Raw genomic sequence first — 19,449 nt, 5'->3', positions numbered from 1 at the left:
TTTGGACATAATTTCAAACTTTATTTTTTTAAATGTAATCGATAATTAGGACAGGTCAACTCCAGTTGGAAACTACAATAACAGTTTTACTCAGAGTTCAACTGGAGAGCAGGGGAACTACAAAGTGAGGTATAATAACAGGAAGAACTAATACTGGACACAATATCTTACACACTAACACATGTACAGTACAGTAGCTAATTTATACAGTCAACTGACAATAGTTTACATCTTTCACTGTAGATAACTTTTGAAAGGAATTTCCTTTACATCAATGAGTACTTATGTTTCTTGTTAATAATGTATGCCCTCAAAAATGGTTACAAAAGTCGTTAGCAATTTTGCTGTTGAGGGTACCAACAAAATAACCTTTAAAACCCCAATAAAGGCATGAGGTTTTAACTTTAAGCTGCTTTAAATCAAGACATGAAAGAAATGATTTTTAATTTGAGTGAGAATAACTTTGTCACCTCAAACAAAAATGATGTTATGTAGTACGAAAAATGTATTTTGTTTTTCCAAATATTACCCTGCAAAATGTTATTAGGTAAGCATTTTAGTAAGAAATGCTTAATTTGCATTATTCACACAGAGTATTAAGTCCCCTACAAGATTTTCCTATGAGAAATTAGGAAAGAAAGAAATTGTATCACTTCTATCCAACTCTTTGTTGTGTAGCTTCTACAGGTCCCTATAAACCTACAGGACAAACAAATAGGACATGTTGAGATAGGGCAGTATAAGCATCACCTTTCACTTCCTGCTTCCCATGATGCACCACTAGTCCATCGGAGTGCGCTCCCTCTTCTTCCCCTCCCGCTTCGGCTTCTTGGCGTCTGCAAGAACAGGTGAGCATCGGGTTAGAATCTACATCCATACTGTCAGTTACCCTGCAGTCAGAAGGTTTTTGAAGATCATAATCTGCCTTTCAGACAGTCTTCCATGAAAAGTGAATTTGACAGTTTTTCAGGTATCATCAACCATTTGGGTTTTAGTGGAACTTGTCATTGGTCTTCAAACAGGGAATATATTTTGATAATTGTTTAAGTATGGGCCTTAACTGGCACTCCACTTCAAGCTCCTGTCTCTCTCACTCATTCCCTGGGTGTGTTGTTAATGGCCGGAGGAGTGCAGGTTTACTGTGCATGTGGACAAATATGAAAAGTGCTTATCATCATCCCACAAGAGCGGCTTTGGTACCTTGCAACCGTGACAGGAACCACAGTCCAGACCACCCCTCCCTCTGGTCTGATGAGCAGGTGCAACATAACCTCCCCCTCTACATATTCTGCGGTCTGTCTATCTATCTACATTATCTATCTATCTGTCTGTCTGCATATCTGGCTGTCTGTCTGTCTGCTTGTCTGCCTGTGTCTGTCTGTCTGTGTCTGTCTGCCTGTCTGTGTCTATCTGTCTGCCTGCCTGTCTGTCTAGCTGTGTCTGTCTGCCTGTCTGTGTTTAGAAGAGAGTGAGGGGGAAAATAAACAACAAGGAAAAGGCACGACTCATCTCCTAAAGTCTCTTTCCCCCCGGAGCTCCTATCATTGTAGATGACACGGTGGGATGTTGTTGGTGGGCGGGAACAGATGTAGATGTCAACTGGCTAATCAACACCTGTTTGTTTCGTCTCTGTACCTGATCTAAAGCAAGTTCCCACTTGCCACTTGTTTAAGATCCTCCCACATCACTTTGTTGATGAAAGCCTTGCCACCCTCTCCAGCTAATCAGAAAAAACTTCCTCAACATAAAACTTTTAGAAAACACTCATGAATACTACTAGATGTTACTGCTCCACTGCAAAATATTAGAATGATTCAAACTGGATTTGAATTTACAACACATTAATCGATCTATTCACCGCCAATGCAGCATTAGCCAATATACAGTACCGACCCAACTCATAAACAGTACAATAAGCCATTCATGACAGCATTAAACATTAACAAAGTAATGTAAACATTGAGTAATCATTTGCTTATCCTTTACATGCCCTTTAATAATCTATGTGAAACATCCGATCAGCATTGGAGCATTAATGTGAAGGATGTGTTGATAATCATAATCTAAAGTATTGTAAATCACCCAGATGCTAATCTTTTATCCCTGATAAACATAAACATGCAATCCATCGGTAAATACATATGTAAGGATTACTTGCTTGTATAGAATTGACAAATCATGAATAAGTGGGCATAAATGAACCCGTTGTAAGGGCAGATATGCATCAGGCCAATGCACAAACCTAGAGATGACTCATGAATCGCAAGTGTCTAACTGATTGATGATGGCCTACCAGATGTTTCCTGTGCCACTAACATGCATAATGAGTGTTCAATCACTAGAATCCTCCTCAAATATAATGCTGACGTCAATGCTCCAGGGACCTGGTATCTAATCTATACATTTCTCATAAGCACACGTATTGCAATCATATTGCGGACAATCCAAGAGAGTTCTGTAAGTTTGGAGATTGGGATGTGGGTGTTCATAAAGCCAAGAGAGTTCTTTAAGTTTGGAGATTGGGATGTGGGTGTTCATTCAAGCCAAGAGAGTTCTGTAAGTTTGGAGATTGGGATGTGGGTGTTCATTCAAATACACAGGAAACTGCTCCTCTCTCCATTTGTTTAACTGTGTTTTTGCCCGTGTCTTTGTCAGCACATTTGGCTCCCTAGGGAGACAGAGAGAAACACATTCTCTCTGAGAGCCCCGTCTGTGAGATTGGAGCTCTCACCATGCCGGAGTGCTTTCTGCTGCATAGGCACATTACTGTGTACTCTCGCCATTCTCATTTCTGCCACCGCACTTTTGACACAGACTCATAATAACCAGAGCGGCTCGGAGAGAATATGTTTTGAACCGGGATTCCGTGAAACAGAATCCAGTGCAACAAGACTGAATTCAGTGTCTGAATGGGCTGTCTCGTACACAGAGACACAACAGCACAGCCCTTCTCAGGGCAATGATAAACCATCGCCGGCCCCAAAACAACTATAAAGCCTTTTGTTTCCCCCAAAATCCTCTCTGTCATTCTCCGCTCCCCACTGTGGCTCTCCTGTTCATTCTTTTGAGTAAGGAGGGAGGAGAATAGGAGAATTCTACAGGTATTCCAAATGTTTCATTTCTGCTTCATTTCTGTCTCTCTCTGTTCTCCGGCCTTTCCGTTTCATTCCGTTGGGCCCGTCTCTAACTGATGTCAGACAAGGGAGAAGCTGACACTGAATCTCAGATCGCTCCCTCGCTGCCTCGCTGCATTGTCTCCTCAAGACTATGGGCCTGACAGATGTTTTCTCCATTGCTCCTGGCAGCAGCAGACAAGGTGGCTGTTTAGAATTGCAAATATGACTGGGCGGATATGGTGGCCCCAGCCGGAAGTGAGATAGTCCCTCGCTCTGTAGCCGGGGTTCATTACAAGTCCTCTGATCCCTCCTCTGCGACTCTGCTTGGCCGTAATCCCCTTCCAACACACACAGAGGCAAGCACACACACGCATACACACACACATTGTCAGCCTCTCTGTTTCCCAGTAACCCCTTAGCTTACTAGGGCTTATCTGTCAACTGGCAGACATGGGAAATCATACTCTCAGATAGCAGGTCTCTCTTTTCAACTCTCTCCATTCTTCTCCTCCACTGTCATCCCTTCCTCCTCCTTTCATGCTGTGGTTCTCACCCTCCCCAGGGCAGGAGGCCCGACGTAAAATCGGACTGGCCTTCATCACACAGGATTCATTTGGGAGTATATGATAATTCTACAGTGCTATAGAGTCCTGCTCATGTGCTTGTGCACGCACGCCACACACACACACACACACACACACACACACACACACACACACACACACACACACTGTATAGAGATTACGATGAAATGTTAGTCACTGTAGAAATAATGTTATTTCTGTGTGTCATCTTGCTATTTCTGTCACTGAAATACATGTGCGCCGAAGAAATACCCCAGCACAAATATGATTTTAATTTGGATCAGATTCCTTACATGTGACATCCTAAATAGGCTTTGCTCGGCTAATGTGTAAAGATATTGTCGTTTTTTCGAGAACCATTACCCAAACCAGGGGTTCCACTCCACTGTCAATCTGACATGTTTTTTCCCTTCACAGTGAGATTTGTCTTACCAGCTTTTTACCCTTTTGATTTCCCTAACTCCCAGGTTATTAGGATGCGAGGGAAACTTTAATTGAACCCAAAATCCCAATCAGATTGACAGGAGTGCGTGTTTTTCTCTGTCCTCGAGCAGGAAAACTGTCTTAACTGTTAGCCGCCTGCCTAAAACACAAAGAGGTGCTTGTCCCATCACTCCTGGAGATTCTGTTCTGGCACACCCTCTCATATAACAGATTACTGTCAGGGCTGCTGCCAAACCCAGTTCCAGGTTCACACTCTCCACATATCACCACAGTAGCCTACTTCTCACAACGCAGTCAGATTAGACATAATGTACACACTAGCCTCATGAGTCCTTTATTGGCAACATCATGGAACATTCATTTGATTTTTAAACATCTTCTGCTCTCACTTGATTCATTTTAACAGTTGGAGTCATCAGCTAAATAACGGACAAGTGGGAGTTGTTTATAAAGCCTTTATGTGGGGAAAATAGATAATCTGTGTGTTGGCCTCCACATTTTGGTAACATTCTGTCATTGTATTAATGATGGAGTATTGAACTAAAGTATCAATCTGATTTACTTTTGGAACATTTTATCAAGTTTGGTCATGAGGTATACATCTTATAACAAACTGAATAGCAAAAAATGCATTTCTTATGTTAAACACTGTTTGAAGAATAATTAATGGCAATGTTCATCAGCGCATCGAATGAAGTAGTTAGACAAACAGGACTAACTGTGACTCACCTAAATATTGAAAATGCAATTTAATTTATTTCAAAATGTCATTATTCTATTAAGATACTCATCTAGTTCATTGTATCAGAGAGGTGAAATGAATCGAGACTAAATACATTAGAAATCTATAATGTCTGTTGGGCGAATTGCCAACTAAAACCACAATCTGCAATCCTCCATGTCATGTTCTGTGATAAGTAGTTATATTTGGACTATCTCATATGACCATCTCAGTCTCACTGCTTTACATAATTGAAAGAGACTCAAATTGTCTTCTTTAAATGGACGAGTCCAGATGTCTTCTGGGAGTTACTGAGAGAATACAGAATTACATTTTGATACTTGTACTGCTCAATACTTGTACAGTGGGGGAAAAAGTATTTAGTCAGCCACCAATTGTGCAAGTTCTCCCACTTAAAAAGATGGGAGAGGCCTGTAATTTTCATCATAGGTGCACGTCAACTATGACAGACAAAATTAGAAGAAAAAAAATCCAGAAAATCACATTGTAGGACTTTTAATGAATTTATTTGCAAATTATGGTGGAAAATAAGTATTTGGTCAATAACAAAAGTTTCTCAATACTTTGTTATATACCCTTTGATGGCAATGACACAGGTCAAACGTTTTCTGTAAGTCTTCACAAGGTTTTCACACACTGTTGCTGTTATTTTGGCCCATTCCTCCATGCAGATCTCCTCTAGAGCAGTGATGTTTTGGGGCTGTCGCTGGGCAACACGGACTTTCAACTCCCTCCAAAGATTTTCTATGGGGTTGAGATCTGGAGACTGGCTAGGCCACTCCAGGACCTTGAAATGCTTCTTACGAAGCCACTCCTTCGTTGCCCGGGCGGTGTGTTTGGGATCATTGTCATGCTGAAAGACCCAGCCACGTTTCATCTTCAATGCCCTTGCTGATGGAAGGAGGTTTTCACTCAAAATCTCACGATACATGGCCCCATTCATTCTTTCCTTTACACGGATCAGTCGTCCTGGTCCCTTTGCAGAAAAACAGCCCCAAAGCATGATGTTTCCACCCCCATGCTTCACAGTAGGTATGGTGTTCTTTGGATGCAACTCAGCATTCTTTGTCCTCCAAACACGACGAGTTGAGTTTTTACCAAAAAGTTGTATTTTGGTTTCATCTGACCATATGACATTCTCCCAATCCTCTTCTGGATCATCCAAATGCACTCTAGCAAACTTCAGACGGGCCTGGACATGTACTGGCTTAAGCAGGGGGACACGTCTGGCGCTGCAGGATTTGAGTCCCTGGCGGCGTAGTGTGTTACTGATGGTAGGCTTTGTTACTTTGGTCCCAGCTCTCTGCAGGTCATTCACTAGGTCCCCCCGTGTGGTTCTGGGATTTTTGCTCACCGTTCTTGTGATCATTTTGACCCCACGGGGTGAGATCTGCGTGGAGCCCCAGATCGAGGGAGATTATCAGTGGTCTTGTATGTCTTCCATTTCCTAATAATTGCTCCCACAGTTGATTTCTTCAAACCAAGCTGCTTACCTATTGCATATTCAGTCTTCCCAGCCTGGTGCAGGTCTACAATTTTGTTTCTGGTGTCCTTTGACAGCTCTTTGGTCTTGGCCATAGTGGAGTTTGGAGTGTGACTGTTTGAGGTTGTGGACAGGTGTCTTTTATACTGATAACAAGTTCAAACAGGTGCCATTAATACAGGTAATGAGTGGAGGACAGAGGAGCCTCTTAAAGAAGAAGTTACAGGTCTGTGAGAGCCAGAAATATTGCTTGTTTGTAGGTGACCAAATACTTATTTTCCACCATAATTTGCAAATAAATTCATAAAAAATCCTACAATGTGACTTTCTGGAAATTTTTTCGTCAATTTGTCTGTCATAGTTGACGTGTACCTATGATGAAAATTACAGGCCTCTCTCATATTTTTAAGTGGGAGAACTTGCACAATTGGTGGCTGACTAAATACGTTTTTTCCCCACTGTATTTACCTTAGTTCGCCCTAGTTGGAGACTTATAGAAATCACTCCCACTGAACTTATTAGGCTCAGTGAAGGGGCTAATTCCACCATAGTGAAGATGGATTAAATATGAATATCTGACACGTCTAGCACTATCGCAGCATGAATCATTCAGAGGATTTAGAATCTTCAGCAGGATGTAATCGATGTGAGCTGTGAAAGTACTGCCAAATAATATGCTAATTATTATACGTTAGCAAGGTTATAGGATTACAAAAGTTTACTGAAAGTGGCAACGTGCTTTAAATATAAAGCACAAAGGGAGCAGGTGAAAATTGTCCTTTTCTGACGGTTTAATTAACCGGGAGTAATATCCGTTTCCAACGCTTCCGCACATTTATGGAGATTCACTCTCCAATGTATTGACTTTTGTGCTTAAAATGGATCCTTCAACTTCGTTTTGTGTCCTCTCCAACCGTGTACTGTATATAGACGTTTTGCCCAGTGATTTATTGACTGGTACCTACACCAGTTAAATATTCACTAAACATGTGTTCCCTTTGCAGTGGTTTAGATTACCATTCAAATCCTTCAAGATATACAGTACTGGTAGAGACATATGTACTATATATGTAAATCTATGGCTCTGCTGGTTTAATGTCCCACACTCCCACTCAGCCTACCTTGCAGCTTGGTCTTGGGGATCTTGCCGCAGGGCTTGGTGGCGCTCACTGTGTTAGGACAGGTGGCATCCATGAGAGCGCGTTTCAGCACCCCTGTCCGGTTCTTCTTCCCCGTCGCCATGTCACACTCTCCCCAGGCCTGGAAGTCATACTTGCATTCACCTACAGAGGGATGGTTACAATGGACACACATGTACAATACAAAACATTTGACAGGATTGTCACAGCCACAGACATACCTGTATAGGTTAAGATACAAAAACTAACATTTACTGGCACTCTGCTTCTGTCACCCATTAGTGGTAACGCAAGCTCCCCTTTAGCAGGCTGGTCTCATAGACTAGACGTAACATAGTATACGTTTGGTATTGTTACATAAGAAGGTTACTTAAGGCAAAAAACGAATGGAGGGTGGTTGGTCGGGGTGGATGGGTAGGCGTATAACGCAAACATCTAAGATCCCAAAGGTTGCGTGTTCGAATCTCATCATAGACAATTTCAGCTAATTAGCAGCTTTGCAACTACTTTGTAACTACTTTGCAACTACTTCACATGTTAGAAAACCCTTCCTCTAACCCTAACCCCTAGCCTCGCTAATGTTAGCGTTAGCCACCTAGCCACCTAGCTAACATTATTCACAACAAATTGGAATTCATAACATATCATGCGTATTGCCAATTCGTAATATATTGTATGAATTGCAGTACATAACATATCATACTAATTTGAGCGTCCCAGATATTTGTTTTACTATGTTACATCTACCCCTGAGTCCAGGTTGCCTGTATTATGGTGATTGTAGCACCCAGAAGACATGCCATAGGTTGAATACAACTGATCAAGCAAATTGAATGCAAATTAAATGTAATTACATATTTCGGCCTAGAATAAGCAATTAAGACCTGGATCCTCAAGCTCAGAGAGCTGCTGTTGTGGAACATGCTTTCTTTTACTGGGAAAGGCATTTCTTTCATAAAATGTCTGATTTATTTGAGCTTTATCCATTAAATAATCTGATCTTCTCATCAAAAACCCCAGAACCAACTATTCTCACCCCCAGGACTTTCTTTATCAACCACCAACTGGTGCATCGTGTTTTTAGCCAGTGTATGGATTCTCTCCTTTATGCTCCAGTTTCTCCACTCTGAAGATTCCATCTGTCTTTCCCATACACAGACTGTCTGGCATCCTCTGCCTTTCAAAGAGGGCCTCCACTCTATCTCTTTATCTTTGCTTCTCTTTATGTAAGGAAAACCTTTAAGCAGTCTACAGATTGGATTTCATTAAGGATCTTATTTTACATTATATTCAGAGTCCTCCTTAAACTCCTCCCCCGAGGATGCAGGGCTGTTCCAGGAAAGGACAGCCATGCCCCGTTCTTGTGTATAAGAATGTGTGTGTCCGCATTCGTGCGTGTGTGTGTGTGTGTCTTCCCTCAATCCCTCTCTCCCTTCCTTTTGTTGGGCTCTGGCGTAGCTCCCTCTTGGCTGTGACACTTGTTTCCCCAGTCCTCTCAGAGAAAAGCTTGGCCCGCTGTCACCTGGCTCTGAAATCCCAGGGCACTCGGCTGAGGGGAGCGGAGGGGAGAGGAGTGGGATGAGGAGGGGTTGACAGGACCATTGTTCTGGGAATCCTACAGGGATCTTCAAAACAGTGGGCTCTAAAAGCGTGTGCCTCTGTACCAATAATTTGGCTATGAACACGTGTAGCACATGAGGATGTGTGAAACATACTCCTCAGCCTGAAGTGTCCCCACTTGCGCCAGCAAATAGCTAGCTTTTCACGTGGCACCGACTGGTAAGACAATTCAGAGGGTCGGTCACGTGTGCTAGCAAAGCAGAGATCCTGGGTTCAAGCCTCGGTTTGAGCCGAATCAGGAGGAAGTGATACTCACTAAGCAAGCAGCGTGATGTCCTTTACACATGGGATAGTGGCAGGTAGCTCATTGCTCTGTTTAGAGATATACCCAGGCTGTTTTTTTCCAGAACCAGGCCATCATTCTCTGGGGATGTCCATACATGAACACTGAATTTGAAGCAAAACTGAAAAATCCTACTCCATTCAATGGCAGAATGTTTTCCCCTTGAAATGACATGGATACACAACAACAAATATGACCAAATTTGCATTGTGTGTGATGACATAAAATCACTAGACCAGTCATATTCGTGCTGTATTGTAAATGTGTTTTGAATCCACTCCCCATGACCACACACACACACACACCTCCAAACTGTTTCTTCCAGTTACAGGGGATCTTGCAGCGCTGGGTCTTGATGGTCTGCTTGCAGTCGGTGCCAGTGCGTGTGCCCTCCCTGGTGCCCAGGCCGCAGTCGCCCTCGTTGGCCACACACACACTCCACTGCCACTCCCCACAGTCCGACTTACGCTCCTTCTTCCCTGCAGGATCACACACACACACACCAACCTTATACTACAGTCATGTCTGGGACATAATTATGCGGGCTGCAATTAGGCCAAGCGACAGCTACACTACCACAGTGACAGGTCAAAGTATTCAAATATATAAGCACTGAGATATGCATCTGTCATTGTGAGTCTACAGTGAGCCCCCCTGCTTAAAGTGTATTTATGCACAAATCTGACCTGATTTGAGATTTACATCAAATTACCATTCACACCTTGTAGCAGGTACTGTAATAGGAGATCCCCCTCCATCCATATATCAGCTGTCTGTCTGACTGCTACCATTCTGTCCGTTTCTCACCTTGTTTCTCAGCTTTCCCCCCTTCGCCTGCTGTCACTGTGAGCACCAGGAGGGCCATGACGGCCAGAAGCGTCCACTGCTGTTGTCCTGACATGCTAGGAGAGAGGGAGAACAGACACCGGTGAGCATTGGAGGAATAACAAGTACAGCAACATATGTAACTCTGTGGGAGACATTCCATCGAAGACCTCCCCTTCACCACCTTCTCATTTCTTCAGATGAAGGGGCAGACCTGACAAAGAACCACAGCATTCCCCTACTTATGGTTCACAGTTACAGGTGAAGGCTAGTTCAGACTATTTGTGGAATAAACGGCTGTTATTTGCTACAATGGCCTGCTGTGTGCTGCACTGTGCTCATGTCTACAGACGTGTCTGATGACATGGGGAAATGATAGGCTGTCAGACAATGAAACAGACGATTTGAAAATATAAATAAACCTTGTTTTGCATGTACTGTATAAATAGACGAATTGTTTCCCCTCCAGTCGCTCTTTGGCCTCCCAGCAGCCCAATAACGAGAAGCACCTTTCTAATGGCAGGTGCTGCTGTGCTAGGGAACTCTGGGTGGTGGAATTAGCACGCCATCCCTGGTTCTCCTTCTTTCCCACTTTTCACTTTCCCCCTGTTTATTTTGGAGATATCCTAAAACCCACAGAAGGGGAATCAGCGTGAGGTTTAAGCAATTACAGAGCGTCTCGATGCCAAAATGCTCCACTGTGCCCAAATTACTGTAAAAGGTACAGCCTGGCGGGGAAATCATTTAAATTCGTCAATTTTAATTAATAATGAGCTGACTTGGCTCTCACCCCCGCCCTGACGCACTTGGCCCCGTATTTTTAGTCCTCTCCAGTTTGAAACTTTGCATAAGTTGATGCACCCCACATCCATTAGCGATGTAGGTAATGTGGTAATACATTTAAAGAGGTCATTCAAACTCTCTCCTTTATTTTGTTATTAGCCATTATTAATAGAGCGTTCACTGGTTGAAATCACTTCTGCTCTCATTAATGCATGTATATATAATGAGTCTACTCTGAGTTTTAACTCATCTGAACCCTTACAATACAGGGCTTGAACCCCCAACAGTGGAGGCATGAGTCATGCCCACTTTAAATGGGAGGCAGAACCCCTTTAGACAGGCTATTTTCTTGCCAGAAGCAGTTTTGTGTCAGTCCAGCTGAGCAGGCAATGTTCCATTCCTCTCTCTATTCCAAGAAAAATCTTGTTAGTCGAACAGCTTTGATCATTTCTAAAAATAGACAACCTGCGAAGTCTAATGTGTTTTCTGAGAAATTCCCCAAATCGTACAACCAACCCATTTTGGAAGCTACAGCATTGTGACTTCTCAAAGGAGAAGTCTTTCCCCTCAATGATTCATAAGCAGTCCGCAGATGAGTTACAGTCCAGAACCAGGTGTAGTTGAGGAGGACTACAGGTTAAAGGAGGATATTAACCTCCTGCAGGGTATGTTCAGACAGCATAGTATGCTGAGGGGTAGACTACAGGGTTTCCCTCATTGCAAAGGAATCAAGTGTTCCTGTGCATCAAATATTTAAACCAAAACCCTTTCTGTCTCTCAGAGCATGACAACACTTTCCATAATGGATGAATGGATGGATTCAGTACACTTGACTTTTAGATGTGGGTTTCCATTGTAACCTTTTACAAAAAAAATTAAGATGTTTTTATTGTCTCATACACCAGATAGGTGCAGTGAAATGTGTTGTTTTACAGGCTCAGCCATAGTAGTACAGCACCCCTGGACCAAATCAGGCTTAAGTGCCTTGCTCAAGGGCACATCGATTTTCCACCTTGTCGGCTCGGGTATTCAAACCAGCGACCTTTCGGTTACTGGCCCAATGGTCTAACTACTACGCTACCTGCCCTCCCACTACTATAGAGTCAATCTATAATACCTGAGTTCTCAGATACTGTACACACCATACATACTGTACCATACCCAGGTTATCGTATTATATTTAATCTGTATTTGGGAGTAAAGTTACGATTTTTTTCGGACCAGCACCCCGTGAAAAGTAATGTGGGTTTGACTTCCCAAGGTGCTACTTCACCCGCATCGGCCCATAGCGAAATCCAAATTGATGTAAATAACCTGACTGAGTAACAGTCAGGAAACATTGAGCCAGAAGAAAACAAATATCAATGCACCGTTGATTCCTGAATCAATCCCTGTTCTGTCCACTGCTCAGGGACTATTTTTTCTCACTATCCCTCCCACCGCTCATAGATAATTTAAAGTATTGGGATTTATATCTTCTCATATCACAACCAGAGACAACAAGTCACCCTATAACAGTGGGATTCAAAGTTGGGGTCGTGAACCTGCAGTTGGGTCGCCAAAATTGTAAATTTTAATAGATTTTTTTAAACCAAAAAATAAGAGTACAGATTGTTATATGGAACAATATACAAACGTTTTTGAGAAAGATAATTTGAAAAATACAATTTTTTTGAGTAAATGCATTTGTGACTATTGTCCAATGTTCTCTGTCATATAAGCTAAAGTCTTGCCTGATTATGTATGTCCATAACATATGTATGTTATGAGCAGCACATTTATTGACTGTTATTGATGTGGGGTGTCAGGCGACGTGTATGCGGTAGAGAAGTCAAATGCGGGACACTGAGCGGCGGACAACGTTATTTACTGAATACAGTAAGAATAACGTACAAAACAACAAACCTCCAAAACAGAGAGGAAAAAACACAACGACACGTACATACAAGGAACTGCCGGAATGACAAACGAACAATCACACACAAAATAACCAAATGAGAGACATGGGTAAATATAGGGAGTACAATCCAACATAATGGGAAACAGGTGTACACAATAAAGACCACACAAGACAAACACCAAAACATCGATCGGCAGCAGCTAGTACTCCAGGGACGACGAACGCCGAAGCCTGCCCGAGCAAGGAGGAGGAGCAGCCTCGGCTGAATCCGTGACAGTACCCCCATTGACGCGGCTCCAGCCGTGCGCCGCCCGGCCTCGGGGACGGCCAGGACGGGAGCAGGGCGGTCGGATGACTCGGTGGAAATCCCTCAAAGGGAGGGATCAGGATGTCCCTCCTAGGGACCAGCACTGTTCCTCCGGACGTCTCCACTCCACAAGATACTGCAGACCCCATCCGACGCCTCGAATACGATGGAACGGACTGAGTACGCGGAGCCCCCTCGATGTCTAGTGGGGGGGTGGAGGAGCCTCTCGTATCTCATTCTCCTGGAGTGGACTTAAGGAGGAGAGACAAGGACGAGGGGTTATGCGGTAATTAATGGGCAGTTGTAACCTATAACATACCTCGTTCAATCTCCTCAGGACTTTAAATGGCCCCACAAACCGCCGACCCAGCTTCCGGCAGGGCAGGCGAAGGGGCAGGTTTCAGGTCGAGAGCCAGACCCGATCTCCCGGTGCATAAACCGGAGCCTCACTGCGGTGGCGATCGGCGCTCGCCTTTTGCCGTCTGATAGCCCGCTGCAGATGGATATGTGCAGCGTTCCATGTTTCCTCCGAGCGCCGAAACCACTCATCCACCGCAGGGGCTTCGATCTGGCTCTGATGCCAGGGTGCCAGGACCGGCTGATAACCCAGCACACACTGGAAAGGCATAAGATTAGTGGAGGAGTGGCAGAGTGAGTTTTGGGCTATCTCTGCCCAGGGGATATACCCCGACCACTCCTCCTGCCGGTCCTGGCAATAGGACCTCAGAAACCTACCCACATCCTGGTTGACTCTCTCCACCTGCCCATTACTCTCATGGTGAAAACCAGAGGTAAGGCTAATCGAGACCCCCAAACGTTCCATAAACGCCCTCCAGACTCTAGACGTACGTGAACTGGGGACCCCGATCAGACACCATATCCTCAGGCACCCCGTAGTGCCGGAAGACGTGAGTAAACAGGGCGTCGGCTATTTGTAGGGCTGTAGGAAGACCTGGCATAGGAATGAGACGGCATGCCTTAGAAAACCGATCCACAACGACCAAGATCGTGGTATTCCCCTGGGAGGGGGGAAGGTCCGTGACAAAATCCACCGATAGGTGAGACCACGGCCGTTGTGGAACGGGTAGAGGTTGTAACTTACCTCTGGGCAGGTTTCTAGGCGCCTTACACTGGGCGCACACTGAGTAGGAAGACACATAAACCCTCACGTCCCTAGCTAAGGTGGGCCACCAGTATTTCCCACTAAGGCAGAGGACTGTCCAACCAATACCAGGATGACCAGAGGAGGGTGACGTGTGAGCCCAATATATGTAGGGTCGGCACGTAACGCCCGCTCGATGTCCGCATTGACCTCCCACACCACCGGTGCCACCAGACAAGACTCCGGAAGTATGGGAGTGGGCTCAATGGACCTCTCCTCTGTGTCATAACGTCGGGACAGGGCGTCTGCCTTAGCGTTCTGTGACCCTGGTATATAAGTGAGCTTAAATACAAACCGGGCAAGAAACATTGCCCACCTAGCCTGACGAGGGTTCAGTCTCCTCGCTGCTCGGATGTACTCCAGGTTACGATGGTCAGTCAGAATGAGAAAAGGGTGTTTAGCCCCCTCAAGCCAATGCCTCCACAACTTCAGGGCTTGGACCACCGCTAGCAGCTCCCTGTCTCCCACGTCATAATTGCGTTCCGACGGACTGAGTTTCTTAGAATAGAAAGCGCAGGGGCAGAGCTTTGGCGGCGTGCCCGAGCGCTGAGACAGTATAGCACCGATCCCCGCCTCGGACGCATCCACCTCAACTTGGAACGCCAAAGAGGGATCCGGATGTGCCAGCACCGGAGCCGAGGTGAACACGTCCTTCAGATGTCTAAACGCCCTGTCCGCCTCAGCCGACCACTGCAAACGCACCGGGCCCCCTCTTAGCAGGGAGGTGATGGGAGCTGCTACCTGTCCAAAGCCCCGGATAAACATCTGGTAGTAATTGGCAAAACCCAAAAACCGTTGCACCTCCTTCACCGTGGTAGGAGTCTGCCAATTACGCACGGCTGAAACGCGGTCAATTTCCATCTCTACCCCTGACGCGGACAACCGATGTCCCAGGAAGGAGATGGACTCCTGGAAAAACAGACATTTCTCTGCCTTCACATACAGGTCATGCTCCAACAGTCTACCCAGCACCCGACGCACCAGGGACACAGGCTCGGTTCGCGTAGAGGAGTATATTAGAATGTCATCAATATACACCACTACCCCCTGTCCATGCAAATCCCGGAAAATCTCGTCCACAAATGATTGGAAGACTGAAGGAGCATTCATTAAACCGTATGGCATAACGAGGTACTCATAGTGACCCGAGGTGGTACTGAACGCTGTTTTCCACTCATCTCCCTCCCTAATACGCATCAGGTTGTACGCGCTCCTGAGATCCAATTTTGTGAAGAATCGTGCCCCGTGTAATGACTCCGTCATACTAGCAATCAGAGGGAGAGGATAGCTGTATTTGATTGTAATCTGATTGAGACCACGGTAATCAATACACGGGCGTAAACCCCCATCCTTCTTCTTCACAAAAAAGAAACTTGAGGACGCAGGAGAAGTGGACGGTCGTATGTATCCCTGTCTCAGAGATTCGGTGACGTATGTCCCCATAGCTGCCGTCTCCTCCTGAGACAGGGGATACACATGACTACGAGGAAGCGCAGCGCCTACCTGGAGGTCTATCACACAATCCCCCTGTCGATGAGGTGGTAATTGAGTCGCCTTCTTTTTACAGAAGGCGAGTGCCAAATCGGCATACTCAGGAGGAATGTGCATGGTGGGAGGTTGGTTCGGACTTTCCACCGTCGTTGCCCCTACGGAAACACCTACACACCGCCCGACACACTGATCAGACCATCCCTTGAGAGCCCTCTGTTGCCATGAAATGTTGGGGTCATGAGATGTTAACCAGGGAAGCCCCAACACCACGGGAAACGCAGGAGAGTCAATCAAATACAACTGTATTATCTACTCATGGCCCTCCTGCATCTTCATCTTAAGTGGCGCTGTGACCTCCCTAATCAATCCCGACCCCAAAGGCCGGCTATCTAGGGCATGGATGGGGAAGGGCACATCAACTGGGACAATAGGAATCCCTAACTTATACGTGAACCGGCGATCGATAAAATTCCCAGCTGCGCCTGAATCTACTAGCGCCTTATGCTGGGAACGAGAAGAAACCTCGGGAAACAAAACTTTTATACACATATGTACAACAGAGAGCTCTGGGTGAGTTGGGTGCTTACTCACCTGGTATGACTCATCAGTGCGCTGCCTACTGCCTCGACTCCTAGGAGACCCTCCCCAGCACCGAACCGCAGTGTGTCCTCTGCGGACACAGTTGGTGCAGGGGACGGCCTCTCTCCTGGTCTCTCTCCTAGCTCCAGCACCCCCGAGCTCCATAGGGCTCGGCTCGGAGGTGCTGGGGGATGGAATGGACGACCCCGACTCCGGACATCCGCGGGTAGCCAACAGGGTATCTAGGCGAAATCGACATGTCCACCAGCTGATCGAAGCTTAGGTTGGTGTCCCTGCAGGCCAACTCCCGACTTACGTCCTCCCTCAGGCTGCACCTGTAGTGGTCGATGAGGGCCCTCTCATTCCATCCCGCATTAGCAGCCAGAGTCCGGAAATCCAGTGCGAACTCCTGCGCGCTCCTCTTCCCCTGTCTGAGGTGGAACAGACGCTCACCCGCCGCCTTCCCCTCTGGGGGATGATCGAACACCGCCCTGAAGCGGCGGGTGAACTCCGCATAGTTTACTGTAGCGGCGTCTATTCCCCCCCACTCAGCGTTGGCCCACTCCAGTGCCTTGCCGGACAGACAGGAGATGAGGGCGGACACGCTCTCGTATCCCGAGGGCACCGGGTGGATGGTTGCCAGGTAGAGTTCCACTTGGAGCAGGAACCCCTGACACCCGGCCGCGGTGCCATCATAAGCCCTCGGGAGCGAGAGCCGAATCCCACTGGACTCCGGAGGTGAGGCGATGGGTAGAGCTGATGGTGGTGGTATCCTCGGAGGAGGTGTGGGCAAACCTCCTCTTTCCCATCGCTCCAAGGTGTTCATCACCCCTTCCATGGCGGTGCCAAGAGCCTGGATCATGGCCGCTTGTTGTGATACGCGCTCCTCCAGTGATCCATCTGGCATCGCCGCTCCTGCTGACTCCATGTTGAGGTGTGTGATTCTGTCAGGCGACATGTATGCGGTAGAGAAGTAAAATGCAGGACAACATTCTTTACTGAATACAGTAAGAATAACGTACAAAACAACAAACCTCCAAAACAGAGAGGAAAAAACACAACGACTCGTGCATACAAGGAACTGCCGGAATGACAAACAAACAATCACACACAAAATAACCAAATGAGAGACATGGGTAAATATAGGGAGTACAATCCAACATAATGGGAAACAGGTGTACACAATAAAGACCACACAAGACAAACACCGAAACATCGATCGGCAGCAGCTAGTACTCCGGGGACGACGAACGCCGAAGCCTGCCGAGCAAGGAGGAGGAGCGGCCTCGGCTGAATCCGTGACATGGGGATATTTATCATGTGGAATATATTACCTGAATGTGTTTGTACCTTTTTTATACCTTTATTGAAGTTGATTGTCAATTAGGTAATTGCTAGGGTGTCACGCCCTGACCTTGAGAGACTGTTATTCTCTAGGTAGTTTGGTCAGGGTGTGAAAATCAATGTTTTGTAGTTCTATGTTTTTTGCCGGGTGTGGTTCCCAATCAGAGGCAGCTGTCGCTCGTTGTCTCTGATTGGGGATCATACTTAGGCAGCCAGTTTTCCTGCCTGGGTTGTGGGATCTTGTTTTGTGATCCTGTTAGGCTTGTTTTGTGTATAGCCCATAGGACGTCACGGTTTCGTTGAGTTTGTTATTTTGTCTAGTGTTTATCCTGTTTAATAAACATGTTCGCATACCACGCTGCACCTTGGTCTGACCCGTCTCTCAACGTTCGTGACATAGGGTTTGGGATACATTCTGGGTAATAGGTATTGCTACAAGAAGCTTATAATTATACAGGTAACAGGTCGGCTTGCTGCCGGTTAGTGCTGAGCAATTAACCAAGATTTCTGTTATTTTCCATTTTTTAAACAACTAATTGACCAACATTAGTTCAATTATTTAAATTCCATTTCGTTCTGTTTTTTTCTGTGCGCTCAATAGGCAAATTGCACAGTATCTCCATAGATTAATCAGATCCAGCCTGAACCGTACGATGTAGTAGGGAGTTGTAGTTTCCAGCAGGCCAATATTCTACATAGTTTAGTGCATAAAACATGGCAATTAACTACAATGACCATAATCTAATTGTCCGGTCTGTGTTTCCAAAGACAGTACAGTATGAAACACTGTATGTTTCTTTACGCCTGCTACGGAAGAGACAAGAATGCGCGATCGTGAGGGCATATGGAGATCAGCTGTTGCTTCGCGAGGTATCTCTACCTGAAAATACATGATGGATTGTTGGTATTCTGCAGTCATAAAAGTATGCCTTATTTACTTTGAAGAACTACAAAATAGTGATTTTGTCAGACAGCATAGGCAGCAGCTCTACAGAGATTAGATTATGACTTGGAATGAAATAATCAAGTCATCAAAGAAAACAAATGTAAAAGAACAATTGAAATATTTTATTAAAGTAAAGTAATGTGAATAAATTATGGTTGATAAGTAATAAGCAGTAATGGGCAGTCACTACCATCATGGGACTTGTATTCATTGTTTTATTCTGTGTTGTTACAGCATTCAACACAAATAATCAAAACCGAAATCGAAAACCTTGATTATTTTTTAATAATCTAACCGAAACCGAATCGACCTCAAAAATCACTAATGGTTCAGCACTACTGCCAGGTTTACAGGCATGATTGAAGCCTGGGTTTTAATTGGATAGAGATTTCTTTGATTCCAGTCTGTAGTCGCAAACATAAAATCCAAACGCATGGTCAACTTCACAGTATTTATTATTTTATTTTTATTTTGATAAGAATTGAAGGTTATTTGTTGATGTACAAAATTGAAATGTACTGCTTTTAAGGTTGTCATTCGATTTGTGGTGGGGTGGGGTCACAAAGAGTTGTGTAAAAAAAAAATAGGGTCCACAGAAATTCTAGTGGAAAAAAATGGGGTCCACGCTGAAAAAGTTTGAATACCACTGGAAGCCAGAGGTAGGCCTAATACGATGAGTCATCTTTCCTATCTGTCACAAT

General features: G+C 45.2%; 1 protein-coding gene across 1 annotated transcript in view; it reads right to left on the bottom strand.

Annotated features, from left to right (window-relative positions):
* LOC121557841 (pleiotrophin-A) overlaps positions 1 to 19,449 on the bottom strand; it is a 45,485-nt gene continuing 26,036 nt past the window's right edge. Inside the window, exons 2-5 of the mRNA XM_041871310.2 lie at positions 10,219 to 10,313; positions 9,717 to 9,890; positions 7,491 to 7,652; positions 1 to 836 (exon numbers count right to left, since the gene is read on the bottom strand). Of these exons, the coding sequence (XP_041727244.1) occupies positions 781 to 836; positions 7,491 to 7,652; positions 9,717 to 9,890; positions 10,219 to 10,312 (486 nt within the window). The 5' untranslated portion in view covers position 10,313 and the 3' untranslated portion in view covers positions 1 to 780. The remainder of the gene's footprint in view (positions 837 to 7,490; positions 7,653 to 9,716; positions 9,891 to 10,218; positions 10,314 to 19,449) is intronic.

Source organism: Coregonus clupeaformis, chromosome 28 (genome assembly GCF_020615455.1).
Source record: "Coregonus clupeaformis isolate EN_2021a chromosome 28, ASM2061545v1, whole genome shotgun sequence".
In the NCBI taxonomy this organism is placed as follows: Eukaryota; Metazoa; Chordata; class Actinopteri; order Salmoniformes; family Salmonidae; genus Coregonus; species Coregonus clupeaformis.
The sequence above is the reverse complement of the archived record's forward strand: the minus strand, read 5'-3'. Positions and strand labels throughout refer to the sequence as shown.